Source organism: Lactuca sativa, chromosome 4, assembly GCF_002870075.4.
Source record: "Lactuca sativa cultivar Salinas chromosome 4, Lsat_Salinas_v11, whole genome shotgun sequence".
In the NCBI taxonomy this organism is placed as follows: Eukaryota; Viridiplantae; Streptophyta; class Magnoliopsida; order Asterales; family Asteraceae; genus Lactuca; species Lactuca sativa.
In genome coordinates, this window is record NC_056626.2 from 13,940,874 (window position 1) to 13,960,557 (window position 19,684).

At 30.9% G+C, this 19,684-nt stretch overlaps 2 protein-coding genes, 1 long non-coding RNA gene and 1 pseudogene across 3 annotated transcripts; 1 reads left to right on the forward strand and 3 right to left on the reverse strand.

Moving 5' to 3' along the window:
• Positions 1 to 1,768: 1,768 nt before the first annotated feature.
• Positions 1,769 to 2,272, reverse strand: LOC111912981 (uncharacterized). Its single transcript, XM_023908704.2, has one exon. It carries the CDS (start codon positions 2,270 to 2,272, stop codon positions 1,769 to 1,771), a length of 504 nt encoding a protein of 167 aa, XP_023764472.2.
• Positions 2,273 to 2,356: 84 nt separating this feature from the next.
• Positions 2,357 to 13,148, reverse strand: LOC128133368 (uncharacterized). The gene is made up of 7 exons (XM_052770762.1): positions 13,143 to 13,148; positions 12,544 to 12,657; positions 12,393 to 12,473; positions 3,433 to 3,737; positions 3,087 to 3,318; positions 2,957 to 3,026; positions 2,357 to 2,817 (listed from the first exon to the last, which is right to left on the reverse strand). Exons 1-7 carry the CDS (start codon positions 13,146 to 13,148, stop codon positions 2,357 to 2,359), a joined length of 1,269 nt encoding a protein of 422 aa, XP_052626722.1.
• A 1,615-nt stretch (positions 13,149 to 14,763) lies between these two features.
• On the forward strand, positions 14,764 to 15,818 carry LOC128133771 (probable fructokinase-7; annotated as a pseudogene).
• Positions 15,778 to 16,908, reverse strand: LOC128133772 (uncharacterized). Its single transcript, XR_008232076.1, has 5 exons — positions 16,755 to 16,908; positions 16,549 to 16,679; positions 16,336 to 16,438; positions 16,135 to 16,234; positions 15,778 to 16,023 (listed from the first exon to the last, which is right to left on the reverse strand). It is a non-coding gene; the product is annotated as an uncharacterized LOC128133772 (long non-coding RNA).
• Positions 16,909 to 19,684: the final 2,776 nt, after the last annotated feature.

A 19,684-nucleotide genomic window follows, 5' to 3' on the forward strand; every position in this document is an offset into this window, starting at 1 on the left:
CCATATACTTTCTAGGGGTTTCTTTGTTTTCTTCCTCGGGACATTTTCTGATATATGGACGAAGGCATAAAATTACAATAAAGAACAAACTTTTGTAAGCCATTAAGCTGTTCTTGAAAGACATTCATGTTCAAGTATCATTCTATTCATGCATAGTGGAGGCACTATGAATTAATGGTCAGGATGAGAAGTCTCTTTTCTTTGATCAAAATCCTGTTATTTTTTTTATTATTTTTTTGCACCAGTTAACAATTTAAATAATATATCATAGGTATTTTAATAAATAGGGTTAGTTAACAATTTAAATCACTGTGTTTGTATCACTGAACAATTTCAACTTGATAGAATATAGAAATGTACAATGTCAAATTCTCAAGTTGATGGAATATGGCTTCTTAATTTCATTTGTTAATCCAACAATATAATATGAATGGCTTGTTGGCGCACAATCCAAACCAATGAAGTTGGAAAAATTAGATTTCGCAAGAATCATTAAAACTCCACCATAAACAATTGATACATGGGGTTTAACTAAGTGAAACAAGCATTTTTCACACAAATGAGACAATAAGATTGGTGTACACTCATAAAGAGGTGCAAAATGAATCATAACCTTGAAACAAAAATTAAAGGATTTTTTTAGTTTGCTCAAATATGGTAAGTTATTCACTTGACTAAGATATATCAAAATTAATCTAATTCATAATTGCGTCAATCAAACTAACAAATTATTCATTTGTCAAAAAATACTCAGATGCAAATATTTTGTTTTTTTTATTAAAGAAATTAGGTTAAAACCCTCGGAACTCATGGGTGTTGATTTCTAATTGAATTTAAAAATTAATTATATAATAAAATAATATTTCATTAATTTAGAAAACCTATGAATTGCAATATTGCATTTTTCAATAACTTTATAATTTATAAGTATTTAATTACACAGTAAATGATAAGTATTTAATTAGAATTGGAGATTTTTAAAACCTTAATTTTTGATGTATGGTTCTCGTTGAACATTCACAAATGATGCATTATCAATGTGTGTAATGAAATTAACATAAAAAATACAATACATAATTATATATAAATAAAGTAATATGACGGATTAAGTGTGATTTGCTAAAAATGACTAAAAGGTGCTACAAAAAAGTAGGCTATATATTTCGAAAAACTTCCTTATAAACAACTTTGGAAGTTTTATTTGTGAGTCCGCCATTTTTATCTAAAATTAATAATTTTAATCCCTTTCTGCTTGGAACTCTAGATAAGGCAACATACAATTGTCCATGTGAAAAAACTGGATCTTTGAGAAACAAACCAGCCTTTGATAATCACTGTCCTTTACTTTTATTAATAGTCATTGTAAAACATACGACCAAAGGAAACTATCTTCTTGTGAATTCGAACGGATTTTTTTTTCTAATGGAGTTAAAAACATTCTTGGAATAAAAGTCCGGTTTCCAATATTAGTTCCAGTTATTCTATTAGCCTCAATAACACGTTTTCCCAATAATATCAACTGTAGTCTTGTGCCATTACATAATCTGTTTTTCTGATCAATATTTCTCAGTAACATTACCGGAACACCAATTTTTAAAAATAACTTATGATTTAGTAGACCGGATATTTTGAGACCATTTAATACATCAGGGGAGTATAAAGTTGCATCAAACTGATCATGGACAAATTTGGATTCACATATGCTGTCTGAACATAAATATTCAACCTCGTCTCCTAGAAACTTCTTAAGCAAACGGTCGTTTATTTCCTAAACAACTTCATTTTTTGGAGCAACTATCGCTCTTTCTTGGAAATAATTTGTATTGCTATAGTTCTTGAAAATTGAAGGATATACAAACTTAATTAAGGAACCTATAGGATCATGTGAATCATTAATGACCATATCATCCAGAATATCGATAATCGTTTCACCGTCGTTCGGACCACCAAGTTTGCCTTCTCCTATATCCAATAGCCAATTTGCATAATCTCTTATTTTTTCTATATCCGATTGATCCTTCCAACAGTTAGCCTCATGTTGTTTTGTTAATCTATGGACTTTGCCATGTTGCCATAAATATGAAGAACTCAAAGAAGCATTTACAATGTTCTGTCTACTGCCAACCGGAACAACAGGTAGAATTTGTCTGAAATCTCCTTCAAAGACAATACCTTTCCCTCCAAATGGAATATTTGAGATGCTTGAATTTCCGCACCTTAATTCATCTTTCAAAGTTCGATCTAAAGATTCAAATGCATGCTTATGGACCATAGGTGCTTAATCCCAAATTATTAAAGAGGTTTTTCTTATTAAGCTAGCCAACTCACCATCTGGATTTATTTTACAAAAAGAATCCTATGAAAGTTCAAATGGAAGTATAAATCGAGAGTGTGCTGTTTTACCACCGGGCAATAATAAGGAAGCAATACCGCTTGAAGCAACATTTAAAACAATATTACCATCAGATCTAATTGCTGCAGATATTGTCTTCCATAAAAAAGTTTTATCCGTTCCACCATAACCATAAACGAAGAAGACATCTCCTTTATTTTCTTTAACAACACTCATGATTTTAAGGAAAATGTTACGTTGCTCATTTTTTAATGCAAGAAACATACGATCAAAGTTAATCTTTATAACGGGAATGTCGTAATCTAGCTCCTTGGTGATAAGTTGATTGTTTGAAGAAGAAACAGATTCAACATCTGGGTATGGCATCTTTGTGAAGTTTTTGAGAGTGGAGTTGTTTCGAAGTAAAATTTGCTCTATTTCGAAAAAAGTTAAGTTCTTAAGTTCATCTACACCGAGTGATAATTCTGCACCAAAATATATAATTATTTAGAAAATATGTGGTCAATATTTAATAATTTTGTTACTAATTATTTAATGGGTGTTGAATAATAAAAAGAAAATATTTTAAATAAAAAATAAGAAAAAAATGTAACATCTGCAGACTTAAATCTTTATCTTTGGTTATGTAGAATTCTATCTGCCAAATATTCCCTTGTATTTTCCTAAACGACCTCTGGTTTAGACATACTATTACACATTAACAATGTAGCAAATAAGAAGCATAGATAGAAACCAGATCAGAATGATTTGCTTCTTTAATTGCAACAACGTATTCCTTGTCATCATATAATAGCCCGAGTGCATAACAAACATCTCTAAAAGAAGAATGTGTTTCACCATTTACCGTGCGAATATCATCAAATGACGTCGGACCTTTTACTTTATTTAAAAGAATCCTTAAGAAATATGCTTCCCCTAGATTAGGTGAAACCGAATGAATTCTACCAATGGCTTTTCCTACTTTCCTTCACTTCCAAAACCGACCATTTAATATCCAAACAAACTTTATAGGAAATTCAACATATGTAAGTATTCGTGCTTCACTATCGATTACATTACATTCCATCCAAGATGTGAACTTTGAAGCAGCAACAGAAGGTTTGTCCAGAACATTGTCAATATCATCGTCTTTGCCATATACAATCTGTTGTTGATTTGGAAGATGAAAAGGTAGTCTGACCACAGAAGGATATCTGCATTGAACATCATATTTACAAATTCGACATGATGCTTCACATGCTGATAAATATCTACAATCGTAATATTCAGCTATTTCATCGACAACATCGTTATTTTCACATTCATTGTTGGCTGGTACAACAGCAACTGTCGCTCTATCAGGACCCTTATTTGTGTATTTAAGCAAATACTTTATTGAAGATCCCTGATTACACCATTCAACATTAATATGTGTCTGATATCTTTTCAATAGATATTTGTTGTATGGAACAACATTTCTGTTATCCAACTTGACACCCAATATTTCTACAAAATGACCATTGTTTCTTCGCATATATAACGGAAAACCATTTTGATCAAAAGACGAATGATTACATAATTGTTTTGGAAAGCTTTTAGAGCACTTTTTATCCACCATGCATGGACAATTCATATTTTCACCTCCACATGGACCATGAATCATAAACTCATTCACAAGTGAATACAATTCAGGATCTTCAATTCTGTCTAGTATCTTGGCGGAAATTATCGGATCGATAAATTCAACAGTTGGTAGATTGTTGTCAGAATGCATAAATAGACATATATGACTATGCAGCAAACCTCTCGTTTATATTGTTTCGGCTAGAACTCACTCAATCTCAAAATCGAACTTCGGGCTTCATACTGTTAAGCTGAAACTTAGAAAAATCATAACTTCCTCATACGAAGTCAGATTTGGACGTTCTTTTTATGCACACTCTCGATTTAACGTAGTCTACGACTTTCGTTTAGATAGCTAAGCCCAAATATATCTCTATCGTAAATTCACAATTTACATCGCGATGTGTCGTGCCGATTCTGTCGCAAAACTTCGACAGGTCATAACTTCTTCGTTATAACTCGGATTTCGACATTCTTTATACATCCAGAATCCTTGTCACGACCACTACAACTTCAGTAAGATTATTCATTACAAATAATCTTCTATAAAAAAATCATTTTTGACGCTTATCATCTCTAAATTGACTAGCCCTGATCTACGGGCGTTATAGTGCTGACACGTGGCATCGCACACAGGTGAAAATCAGTCGATTTTCAAAAATTCATAACTTTCGCATACAAGCTCCGTTTTCGACGTTTTTTATATCCACGCGTAGGAAATAATAAGATCTACAACTTTCATTTTGACTTCCATTTTCGTCTGTCTTTCTATCGTTGAGTTCCTATTAACGAGATCTTCAACTCTCATTTAGGTCGCGTAGGCCAAAAACCACTCGATCTAAAATTCGAATTTCGGGCTGTGCACTGCTAGGCCAAATCTTAGAAAAATCATAACTTCCTCATACGAAATCAGATTTGAGCGTTCTTTTTATGCAAGCTCTCGGTTTAACGTCTACTACAACTTTTGTTTTGATTTCTAAGGCTAAAAATTCCTCTATCGTAAATTCACTATTTACAACGCACAGTGTCGTGCTGGTTTTGTCGCGAACTTCGATGGACCATAACTTCTTTGTTATAACTCGAATTTCGGCGTTCTTTATATGTACGGAACCCTTGTAATATATACTACAACTTGGTTAAGAATGCTCCTTTTAAATAATCTTCCATCAAAAACTCATTTTTTGATGCATATTGTCTCTAAATTGACTAGCCCGAATCTACAGGCGTTACACAAATCAATCAAGAAATTCAAAGGGACTGACCTCACGTCGTGAGAAGCCTCCTCTCATGTTGTGAGCTCCAAGAATATAACCAGAAAAAAGAGTCATTCAACCCTTACTTCATGACACGTCATGTCTCACATCGTGAGATTAGTTTGAAGCCAAAAGTTCAACTTTTAAGACATAAATCCATTAAGCCTTGAACCCAAACGTTCCAAAGGGTCTTTAACTTCTTAATACACCAAAAAGGTGATGTTTTTAGGACATATATGTGCAATACATGTCTAGATCTCATTTACTTCAAAAGTTGAAGAAAAGGCATCCAATTTTCATACAAGGTTCTCAAACCCTAAAATGAGGTTAGAAATGCTTAGATACGAAGGAACCCCTAAAATGATCATGGGCTTGGGCTCCATCAGCTCTCACTTCATGAGCTCCATTTCTCAAGTTATGAGATTAGTCTTGGAAAAAATCTTCAAGCAACCCATCTCACGTCATGAGCCCCCTATGTCTCACGTCGTGAGGCTCTTTTTCTCATAAATCCAACTTTTACTCCTTGAAACCCTAATTTGATTCATTCTGGAAAACGAGTGTTACATGAGTGTTGGTAGCAAGGCTCTTTATTATATCTTCCAAGGACATATTGGACCTGCCAAATTGCTGATTGGATTTCGTATTCTGAAACTGGCGTTGTTGCTCATTCGGAAAATTTTGTTGATGCTGAAAATTAGATTACTACTAAAATGCAGATGCTGAAATAGTTGATTTTGGCACAAATTACCATTCCATCCTTGATTATTTTGCTAATAAAAAAAATTTATGCTGATATCCTCCAACAACCTTTAACGCAAAAGTTTCTTCTTACAGTAATGGACACATATCAGTTGGGTTTCCATCATTGAGCTGTTAGTTTTTAGACAAAATTTCATAATTTGTCCCTATGATTTGCAAAATATTGCACTATAAGGACTTTTATGAAAAATGTCACGCCGCTGGTCATTATGGTTTCGAAAAATGCATGAATGGTCATTCCGATGTTAATTTTAACTTTTGAGTAACTAGTTTTTTTTCTAAAAGACCAAAATGCCCTTGGACCAAGTCTGAAAGTTATGTATATATACCTCAAGGATCCATTATGAAAATTTGAAATTTTTAATATATATATTAATTACAAATATAAATTTGAATATATATATATATATATATATATATATATATATATTAGTTTTTTTTCCAACAATTTGATAATTTTCTTGCCTTTTTGATATTTTGTTTTCCATTTTGTTTTTTATTTTAGTTATTTATGGTTTTTCTAATGCTTTTTTATTTAAATTCAAGTAAATGAACTTAAATTCGATAAACTATGTCGGAACTGTTTTTTCTTTAATTTTTGTTTTTTGTATATTGAACCGATAATGTTTTTTTAATTTTATGTCGTTACGGTTCATTTTTTTTATTTGGATACTCCACCAAAAAAACAAAGTTGTGGTTTTTATTTATTTAAAATAATACTTATGTTAAAGTTTATATTGAATTATGTGTTTTCAAATATTCCATAGTGATTATAGTTAGTAATATTAAGTTTGCAATTATCATTATCATTATTTGACTTTTTTTTCATTTCCCACTAAATCGGTTCTCGTTTATTTGGTTCTCGGTCGAATTTGGTCTGGATCTAAATTTAACCTATTGAAAATAATAATTAAACTAATCATCTAGTCCGACTCTTATTATTTTTTTATTCTTTATTTTTGTCCATTATCAAATTGAAAAATATTATCTGGATTTTGACACACTGATATCACATATAAATATATGATTTAAACACTGAAAAAGTTATAAAGAAAATAGCAAAGTCTTTGAGTTTTTAATTTTAATTGGTTGTAACATAAATATAATAGCCACCAAATAGAAAACAAATTGGATGGAAATTACAAATATAAATATTACATTTTTGTTTACTTGAGTCAAAATAAAAAAATTGAAAAACCATAAATTACCAAAATTATAAAAAAAATTAACTCAAGCACCAAAAGTAGAATATACTCTATTATATTCATACATTATACTCTTTTTGGAGAATATAAAAAAAAGTTATCAAAATGACGAAAAATAAAAACAAAAAAAATAAAATAAAACATACAAAAAATAAATAAAAAATAAAACGAAAAAATCTAATAATAATATGAAAAAAATAAAAAAAAACTAAAAGTGTAACATATATGAATATATTAGAGTATACTACAATGGAAAATTGTAAAACACATAACTCATTTATAAACTTAAAATAATTATTGTTTCAAATAAATTTTGGTTATTTTGTGGAGTATCCAAGTAAAAAAAAATATGAACTTTAACAGTACAAAATTAAAAAAAAAAACTAAAATAGAAAACAAAATGTGAAAGGTAAAAAAATTATCAAATTATTGAAAAAATTTATGAAAAATGAAAAAACTAAAGTTATATATATATATATATATATATATATATATATATATATATATATATATATATATATATATATATAGAGAGAGAGAGAGAGAGAGAGAGAGACAGATAGATCCGGCAATAAATTTTTTTGGTAGGAAGGTACGAAAATTTTTTTCCGCTTATTTTTTTGGCCAACAAAAAAAATGAATCACTAAATGAATCAATAATATCGTTTCAAAAAAAATGAATCAATAATAACATGATTCACCAAAAAAATTTCAAAAAAACATTTCAATGATTTATTTTTACGATGAATTTGTTGATATTCACTAAAATTGTCATAAAATTGAATTTTTTTTCTTGATTTACCTAAAAATGAATCATGGAGGTGTTTTTTTCGGAATTTTTTCTTGTGAATCATCTTACTTATGAATCGTCTAATGATTCATTTCATTTTTTTGCTAAGAAAATATGTATATAAAAAATTTCTTACCTTCATACCAAAATTTTCCTTCTTATTTATCACCAGGAATTTGTGGTTATGGTCAGGATGATACCCTTCTCTTTGATAAAAATCACGTAACTTTTTACTTTATTTTTTTATTTAAATAATATATCATTGATCTTTGACAAAATTTCATAAATAGTCTTTATGGTTAGGAAAATATCACACTAGGACAACTACGGAAAATGTCACCCCACTGGTCCAAATGGTTTTGATACTTTGCATGTATGGTCCTTCTGCCGTTAACTTTAACTTTTGAGTAGTTACGTTTTTCTAAATGACTAAAACGCCGTTAAAACAAATTTGAAAATTATGTATACCACTAGGACCAATTCTATAATATATATATATATATATATATATATATATATATATATATATATATATATCATACATACTTATAAAGCTAGCATTTTTTCTTAAATCTCGTGCATTTGAAACTCCCATAAAACTTTGCCAACTCCTCATGCATTTGAAACCCCCACACCCTTTCACCTTCAAAGTTATTAATCACACATAACCCCATTCCAAGAAAATCACACACTCTATAAGTTCAACACCTCATGCATTTCAAACCCCCACACCCTTTCACCTTCATTATATATGTAGTTATATTAGTACATGTTTCTTACAAAAAGTCGTCATTTGGTTGAAGCTATTATGATTCAAAAGTTTTCATATAGTTGAAGCATTCACGATCCAAATTTGATGATTTGAAGGAATGGGTTACGTCGCATCGATGATAATTGTAGTATGATTTTTTCTTTCAACCAAAAAAACGAAGCTTTTCTATTCTTTCTTTATATTCAATTTCTGATTTGACCTTTATATGTGATTTGTAGGTATTACTCAATCTTGAATGTGACTCTCCAAACATCAATGTTTTGCTTGGAATATCTTTCTCATTCTTTTTTTTTTCAAGAAAAACATTTTGATTGTAGGTTAGTGAAGAATTGTCATCAAGTTTCTATGGTTGAATGGTGTTCAATAAAGAAAGAAGATTCAGAAAACGGATATAGTTTTTTTTTTTTGAGCAAAGTAGACGAATGTAAGTTTTTTCTTTTGATTTAAACATATATTTATGTAATTTTTTAATTTATATATTCAACCACCTAATGTTATTATTTATTTGATTGTAGTTTTTTTTTATTATTATGTTTATTTTCTATTATTTTTTTGTTGGGTTACCCTACACAACATATTTACAGGACAATATTTAAAAAAAACTAATTTTTAACATTTGATATGTAATTAGGATGACTTATCATGATATGTTCTTCATATGAAAGTAATTTATCCATATTACTACGACAACAATTACATATGACATTTACGAAACTATATATTGTATGTGATTTGTTTAACATATATATTCCCCTATGTATGTTATAATTTATAATTAAATATCTTTATGTTTAATAATTGAAGGGATTAAAATGATGCACCAAAACCAATTATTTAGACGAATATAATAATAATAATAATAATAATAATAATAATAATAATAATAATAATAATAATAATAATAATAATAAATACACATTTCCAAGTACTGTCAAGAGCTTTCTAATTTATGTATATTTATTAGTTAGAACTTAAGAGTTTTTAACTTATGATTATTAATTCGTAATCACTAATAAATTTTTATTTTCCTTTCTTATATAAAGTTGTAAAGTTTTGCTCATTAAAAACAATAATGTATTTGAATAGATTTGTGATTTAAATATGAAAAGTTAATATAAATGTTATAATAAATGTTTTAGTGGTTTTATGTTATTAAAAGTTGTAGTGTTTATTTTTCGTAGTTTTTATTATTCGTTGTATATCTATATTTTTTAATACAAATGTTATAATAGATATTTTTGTATATTTATGTTACTAAGAGTTGTAGTTCATATTTTTGTTCATACATTTTGTTAACCGTTATATATAGATTATCATATGTTTGATATATAATTTACACAATTTTAAATGTTTTATAAAATTATCAAATAATTGTATATATCACAATGACTTAAAAATTAAAACTATAATCATCATATCATACTATATTATAAAGGAATCATTTTTTCTTTCACCACATTCATTTGAAACTCCCGAGTTCTTCATATTTCCATACAATATACTTAATTTATTAACTTAAATATGCTTTTAGTTGTAAACATTATCATAAATGGAAGAATTTGTGACTTATCAATATGATATACTTAATTTGTTAACTTCAATATACAGTTAAATAAATAACCTACATTAATATATCAAATAAGCCTAAAAATTTAGTGTAAAATTTAAAACCTAAAGTAAAATATCAAAAATGGATTAAACTCTATCATAGTGAGATGCCACTTTGACATTCAATGGATTTGCAGTTCAATCACCATTGAACTCTTCACTGAGAAAAAAGGAAAGTTTTTAATTCTTAAATATATAATATAAATTAGCTTTTGTAATTTTCTATTGAAATCTATATTGAGTTCAATGCATTGTAGAAAAACGTTGATAGAGTTGCATAGAATGTAAAAAAAATGATATGGAATCCATTGAACTCTATGGATTTCAATGCATTGTGGATGCCCTGAATGTAAATGACAATATTACAGATTGGTCAAAAGTTCTAAACTTGGTGCCAATTATTTGGATAAGAACCCAACATGTTTCATTAAGACATTGCAAACAGAATGTCATGCATCAGAAATTAGCAAGGGGCTTCATCAGATTCTATCAAATATACAGACTAATTACTTGAAAGTGAAAACATTATATGTATCTAGGGATCATTTGCATGAGTGGGTAGCTGGTTTTAGTAGGAAACTGCAAAGAAGCCACAAAAATCAAGGACAGTCAAAAGGGTACATTATATTTCATCAAACACACATAATTAAAAGCCATAGAAACTAAAAAGGATTAACTGAAATCTACACACTAACAAGAGCAAGGAAATAGATCCCACCAAAATTACAGGCAAAACACATGAATGACGAACTTGTATAGGGACAATAACAAAAATATTCACTTTCTTTGGCGCCATATCAAATAAAAATTCCAAAATAAGGAAGATTATATGGTATATGGGATAAATATAAGTCAACGCTCGATATTTTCCGGATTGGATATGTTCACTACTAGAAAAACAACCTTTAACGACGCTCATTTCGCGTCGTAAAAGGCTCAGATGACGCGCAAATGCGCGTCAAGGAAGGCCCTATCATATAGAGATACGATGCGCTTTTGCGCGTCGTCTATAAACGACGCGCATTTACGACGCTCATTTATGATGCGCAATTACGACGCGCGTTTACGACACGCAGTGCGTATCAAGGAAGGCCCTGTCATAAAGGAAGACGACACGCATTTGTGTTTTTAAACCTTACGACGCACGTGTTAATGACACGTAATGCGTATCAAGAAAGCCCCTGTCAAGAAAGGCCATGTCATAAATGAAGATGACACACATTTTTGTGTATCATAATTTTAAATGTTTAAAAAAATATATTTATATGTTTATTAATTTTTAAATTAAATTTGCATTTAATGTCTCATAATATAAATAAATTACGATATACAAAAAATACAATCCATTGCATAAAATTTAGTGTCATACAATTCTATTTCATTACAATATATAAATTTGTATTCATCTAATCTACTCTGTGTTTCATAGTAACAATTGAAATGAAGAATGCAACACGTGTATTTGCAGCATCTTATCTCTTTCAGCTTGAGCTTTCTTTTCCTCTTCTCACTCTAGAGCTATTCTTTTTCATCAATCCTGTAAAATTAATTCTTATTACGACACTCTACTTTTAAACATACCAAGTTCACAGGTAAGATTGCAATTCCACTTGGATTAACACTTGAATGCAACCTTGGGATCCCTTAAGTGAATGCAACATTCATTTTATTTATTTGTTTGTGTTTATTATTTAATCAGGCTGTGGTTTATTCTAGAAAATGTGTTCAGGAAAAAGTTTTATCCATTTGGATCAACACCAAAAATACCAAACAAAACTACAGAAATGGTACCTGTTCTATCCTTCGCCACTACACTCATTATGTGTTTCAGCCTTCAAAACTTCACCACCAAACTCACCTGAAACACCATACACCTCTCATTCCTGTTGCAAATGAAAACCAAATCTGAGAAATGGTTTTATTATTGGACCTATTTAACATACGCATGGACTTATTAAGTTTATTCATGAAAAACAATAGAATAGAAAAGCTCCTTGAGCAAATCTACCCAGTTTTAGCAAATGTATTACAAATACAAGAGCTGTTTTACCTCAACTGCTCTTGCTTCAAAAAAGTGATCATGTATGGGCGCATGACCACCATCATGCTGAAGGATTCTAAGTTTTCCTTCCTACAACCAAAAATAAATAATAAAAATAAAAATATAGACTAAAGTTTTTTTTATTAGATAAAGTACAGACCTTGGTTCCATAAAAAAGACCAACTCCAGCAAGAGGATGAAAGCAAGCTACATTGACCTCATCTTCTGCACTCGGAAGCACACTCACAAGTTCCATATCTGAAACTCTATATACCTGAAACCCAAAACCATATGTTCAAATAATAAACAACCATCAATTATTATTATTATGATTTATGATGCCTTTACTTATGAATACTCATTTCTGAAAAATAATGCTTGAATCAGTCATGTAGGAGACACATTAGTTAATATTTCGATATGGATTATTTCGGAGAGGTTTTCTTCAACAATGACAAGTAAGTAATAATAAATATACCTAAACTTACATCTATAATCCAGACATGAACTTAAAATTCTTTTTGGAAAACCGTTAGACTCTTAAGTGTCCATTCTCTTTTCACATTTTAAATCTAATTAGAATTATATTAAATTCTTAAGAAATAAAGGTTAATATGAACAGGGCAAGTTTATTTCAAGCATTAGGCATATCCTATGATTGTATCAATATTTATCTCATACATGAGTGATGACTTATTAGCACATTTATATTTGTTTTTATCTTTTCAAATATTTTGACATTTTCAAGATGGTTAGAACCTGCATCTGTTAATTTTTAATTTTTCATTTTGAAGTTTAGATTATTTATATCACTCTCACTCACTTTTTCATATAACTCACACCCATTACCCCTACAGAGCACAAGAAAAAGAGTGTTGATAAAGACACTGGTGATGCGAATCTCCAACAACTTACATATGATGATGAGAAGATGTCAAAGGTTGCTATGCAACGTAAAAGAGGAGACTTTATGAATCCATGAAGACATGCTTTCATTTTTTTTTCTACTTTTATTAATAAACGAAACATGTATTATTCATGTTTTTAACGTTATATTTCATTCCAATTTACCAAGAAAAGAAAAATACAAGTGTGGACACCCTCAAGACAAAGAAGACAAATATTCACAAAATCAAGAAAATGACATCATATTGAAGTTGAATTCTCTCATTCAAGGTCCCAACTTTCATTAGCAGTGAATTTAATTTTGTTGTTATTTCCATTTTTACCTATAGTTGTGATGCTTCTTTTTTTAACAGTGAATGGACACTGGACTATAGTAAGAAATTACAGAAATGGTCCCTGGATTAATGGAATAGTAATATGTTTTTAGTTCCCTGGATTAATAAGTCTATTTTTGGTCCCTGTAGTTTTAAATTTCAGTAACTATAGATTTACCGAATGTAGTTTTTTATTTCAATAATATATTTCATTCCATGCAGTTTATAATTTATATCAATTTGATTTTTGGTCCTTGTAGTTGTTAATTTAAGATAGGTATAGTTTTATTCCCTATACTATAGTTTTGAATATGTAGATTTAATCCGTGTGATTTTTAGTTTCGATAACTACAGTTCTAGTCCTTATAATTAATTACTTGCATTAGTAACAATTTTGGTCCCTGTGATCAGGGTAACCCTACTAGTTATAACTTTCATTAGTTACAATTTTGGTCCCTGTAATCAGGGTACCCCTACTAGTTATAACTTGCATTAGTTACGCGAGAGTATACTTAAGGAATGGAAAAATTCTGAAGCAGTAACAACCTGATGCTGGTGCTTACAAGTGTAAAAGGTATATATATGAACGAAAAGCATGCAGATACCTAGACATAAAAGAACATAGGATGGTTTGGCACACGCCAGGGAAAATCGATTCCTGGTGATTGTCTCTCATTGATTGTTACTCCATTTTTGAGGGTACCTTCGGAAAATATATTGGAAGGAAACTCTGAAAGTGATGGATGCATACTGAACCTGTAAAGTAGAGGCAAAAAGTCATTTATGGCCTACTTCCAAAATATACTAAAAGAGTTAGACTCCTAAAATAACTCAAAAAAGTTTAAAAAACTAAATATTCCAAAAACACCCCTGGGACTCTTTTTGTCCCACAATCTGAATTAAGTCAACAACAAAATCTAAAATTTGCCAACCAAGGATCTCCGAAACCAACACATGTGCAACAAATGACATCAACACTCTGAGATATCTGTCGTTCTGTAGCGTGCTTCAGTGCTTTATACTTTTTCTCGTCACTGCTGGACAATTCCCCTGCGTAAGTTACCAAATAAATATCTGTCAACTCAATCCACCAACCATAATTTTGATAATTTACACAAAAAGTCAGGAAGATCAGGTTAGGTGTATAAATGACATTAATGGTGCTAGGAAAAGAAAACAATGTCGATAACACAGGAATGAGATTTGACAAACAAGCAAGAAACGCATTAGCATTTGTAACCCTAAGAGCCGATGGAGAGTGTGAGTTCATGTTCTTCCACCATCCAAGTGCCGATATGCTTCTCACAGAGGCAGAACTCGATACAGATTTGATCCAAAAGGTACATTCAATCATCCATTTTTGATGGCTGTATATTTAGAAAGATTAAATTGCGACCATTTTTTGTTATTTAACCAGTCGACAATCTTTCACTACGGATCCATTAGTTTGATTGAAGATCCATGCAAATCAGCTCACATAGCTGCATTGAAAATTGCTAAAAAAAGCAGGAAGCATTCTTTCATATGATCCTAATTTGAGACTACCTTTATGGCCATCACCTGAGGCTGCTCGAAAAGGCATCCTGAGAATTTGGGATCAAGCAGATGTTATCAAGGTGCAAAATTTCACAGTGGGTTGACTTTTTTTGACATAAACCTTTTGATGGGTTATTGACTTTTCGGGAAATTACAGATTAGTGAAGATGAAATTATGTTCTTGACTGGAGGTGATGATCCCTATGATGACAAAGTTGTCTTGACCAAACTTTTTCACCCAAATCTCAAGTTGTTGATAGTCATAGAAGGTCCTAATGGTTCCAGATACTACACCAAGGTTATTTTTGTAAATTTAATATGATTGTTGGATTATCTTAATTGATATCAATTTGCGAGTTTTATTTTCAGGATTTTCATGGGAAAGTTGGTGGTGTTAAGGTGAAGTGTTGATACAACGGGTGCAGGTGAAGCTTTTGTTGGAGGACTCCTTCTCAATTTGGCCAAAAATACTCAATTATTTAAGGTTAAACATTTAAACAAATTGGCTGAAAAAATCATTTTCTGAATATATTGATTTTTAAAAGATTTATGTCATGCCTCATTTTATGATTAAAATAAGCTAAGAGATGCATTGAGGTTTACAAATATTTGTGGGGCCATTACAGTCACAGAGAGATGAGCGATTCCATCATTGCCTTCTAAGGAAGCTGTTTCATAAGAAGTTGGAAGAATCCGAAAATAAATAACTTGTGTCATTTTTTTGGTTTGAAATTAGAAGAAATGATTATTAAACAGTCTTCTACAAGGTAGAATGTACTAGAGAACAAATATGAACAAAAAATAGAATTTGTTCATTATATAATTGTATTTATGTATTGTTCCTTTGCTTGTAGTTCTTGAATTTGTTCATTATATACTTGCATCTGAAACACCAACAATTAAAGTCAAAATAAATCAAAGAATTTCGAGCTCAGATGAATGAAAATCCGTATTTGAGAGTCAACTTCTTATTCTTTTCTGTGATAAAAGTCAACCTTTCAAGCACAAATGATGGATACACTCCTCTCTAGCTGTTGTTCAAGCTTTTGTAGTTAACCAATGGTGCTTGATCCCAGACCTTCTCCGAAAAGTTTCCTGTAATACAAATACCAAGACCATATATATATATATATATATATATATATATATATATATATATATATATATATATATATATATATATACTTATTACTTACAGATACCAAGACCACCCCATCCTTTGTTGATGATGCCCCTTTGTCCTGATATTTCTAGGGCTTTAATGATTGTCTGTGTTATTTTCTCAGGCTCTTGAACTGGCTGACAATGGATAAATAAAATTGTGGGAATTTATATTTAGATTACTTTTTTTTATAATATCAATTATAAAAAGCATATAAGAACTGATGACATGGATAAAGAAAACTCACAAGGCTACCAAATCTAATGTAGATAGCCTTTGGGCCAGCTTCAAGCCATCATACAAGTTCTTCAGGGGGTTTGTAGTTTGATGCGAGATCAAGGAAACAAAATCGAACCACATAAATTTTAGGTCCCCAATCTGTGAATATTATGATTTGATTAATCCATCTCATATAATAAAGTCAAATAAATAGTTAATATAGGGAAAATTTACCTTTTGGTTTAGGAACAAGATGAGGACTCCATATGTATCCATGTGGAATAACAGTCTCAGAGCCTTGAGAACCACTAAAATACGTGACAGGTCACAGATTCAACTTTTTCTTCCTAACATCAGTTATCATGTCTCGAATTCCAAGCCAAATTAAAGAGTCAACTATCTGATATGACAACTGCAACAACACATGTAAAATACAAAAGTTAATTATGTAATAGAAACAAAAAGAACTAATAATATTAATGGTTGAACTTACTCTATATCCAGCTGGTTGCTTGACACGGGATAGAGGATGAGGAAATTCCTCCTGTTGAAGAAACTCCATGTTTAAGTTAGACAATATCCTAGCTCGATCACACTCTGGGATAAGGATAATGGGTTCATCATCAAGATAGCGAACTGGATCTCCATAAGGGCCCACCATCAGAAGTATATCATCCCAATACAGCAATACACTGTCCATTCCACACCAAGCAAGTTGCTCTGGAGCTAGGGTAGAATGTAGAAGAAACAAAAACAAGAAATCGTTATACAAGGAGAAGATAATGAAACCTGATTGAAGCCTTAAAGTTGCAGGGACGTCAAACTGAAGACAGAAAGAAGAAAAAATTTATTTGTGAGAGAAGACACATGAAGAATGTACCTTTTGGGAGTGAACCAAGAAGGAGTAGGATCAGATAGGTCTTGACGGGCGGCACGTAGGCCAGCGACTGTGGCGGAGAGGAGAGATGGGTTGGAGGAGAAGGCGGAAGTGCTTGCTTAGGTTGATGGCGAGCTTCAGCTTTGATTTCGTTCCAGACCCAGTCGCATTCGTTTTCTCAGCCATTAAGGGCGGTTTGTGGAGATGATGATGGCATCGTGGACTACAACATGGCGTTCCGATCTTGAACCAGTATCTTGAGATGGCGGAAGTGTGTGCTTAGGTTTCTAGATGCACTCCAAACTCTTAAAGCTTATCAGGTTCGATGTTGGTGGTGGCAGATTAGGGCTTGCACACACACACAGAGAGAGAGAGAGAGAGAGAGAGAGAGAGAGAGAGAGAGAGAGAGAGAGAGAGAGAGAGAGAGAGAGAGAGAGAGAGAGAGAGAGAGAGAGAGAGAGAGAGAGAGAGAGAGAGAGAGAAGTCGATTCAAAAGGATGTGCTGATTTAAAAGGATTTTTAGGGTTCTATTGTAGGATTCTAGTGTGGATTCAGTTTTTAAGGTTCAATGGCGGTGGCAGTGGCGATAGCTTAGGGTTTACAGAGAGAAGGGAGAAGTGAATGAAAAGGGAGATACTGTGGAGAGAGGGTAGAAGCGGGGTTCTTCAAAATATTAGAATTTCAGACGATTTCGTTTTCCCCCCTTTAAAAACGCGCGTTTAGGCAAAAAATATATATAAAGCGTCACATATACGGGACGCACACTTTATGAAATGCGCCATCCGCATTTCTTTTTTTTTTTCTTTTCTTACACTAATTTTAGGGCACGCACAAATGCGTGTCCACTATCCTTCAAATTTTGCAAAATTGACATTATTTTTTAGGGCACACACCAATGCACGTCCTCTATCAGCGAGTGTCATTGTTTGCGCGTCATTAAAAGGCTGTTCTCTAGTAGTGTTTAAATTAAAGTGGCCAACGGTTAAGGGCTATATATGAGGAAATAATAGTAATGCTTCAATAGTAACTGATCACTGATTGATTTTTCCTTGATTTAATTAACTTTCCTAATTGCTTCTAGTAGACACATAAATCTATCTTTAATTGCTTTTTTTATAAAGTTTATAACCATTTAGTTGATTGGCTTTCCTTATTAATTAGTTTATTCATAATGAATTTGACATTGTGTTTTGTATTTATACCTCTTTATTGCTTAAATTCGTAACGAACAAAGTAATTTATGTCAAAGTTAATGCCGTATTTTAGTATATTTAAAATCTTTAACTTCATTTTATAACATCTATAACTATCAAACATCTATAAATACCGAACATATATATCTTCTAAAACTCATATAAGTGTTTGCTTTTAATCACTCCCCAATATTGATCTATTTGGAATAATCATGAAGCCTTTTGGTTTTTTTGTTATTGTGATGGTAATGCTCACATTGCTCTCTGGAAAAGTATATCCACAATCTATACAATGCAACATTCATGATATTCAAGATTGCTTCACAGCAATAGAAGAGCCTAATGTGCCACCAACCCGAAAATGTTGTAATGAACTCAAACAACATAGACGTTGTTTTTGTGTTTATCAAGAACGTCACTTCACATTCGGATCTGTTGTTGATGCTTGCCATATCAAGTTCGATGATATTTGCCCATTGTTATCTAAATAGTTTATATTTTACTCAATAAAATTTGTCATTTACAAAGAAGTGGGATATAATTCTATTTTATATTCAAAAGAATGTGTTTTCATATATTCTCTTTAATTTTGTTTGGTTTTATAATATTGGTTCTTGTGGCCCTTAGTTTCTGCTTTTCGTATCATACTTGTGTCTCCATCAATAATTACATGTGCACAAGCATTCACATAAAAATTATCTTTTTTATATGAGAAAGATCAACAAGAAAAACTGAAAAACAACATTTCGAGAAACACAATTTGAAGAAAAAAACCTTGATGTCACTATATCTAATTAAACATTTCTCTAAAACACATCTTTATCTTGAATAATCATTTTGACGACGTTTACATAACAAAAAAAATATATCTTTTTGGGAAAAAAAATTACTGTTTAAATTGAATTTAAAGTACCAAACAAAAAATTCAAACAAAAGTTACAACTCTTTTTATATTGAAAATACATAAAGCAACTGATTTTTTATTTGAAAATCATAACTGAATCTATAGTCTTACAAGATTAGAAAACAATAGGGACTCTTGATGTCCTAATATTTAAATCTGACCTTAGTGGTTTTAAACATGCAATATAGTA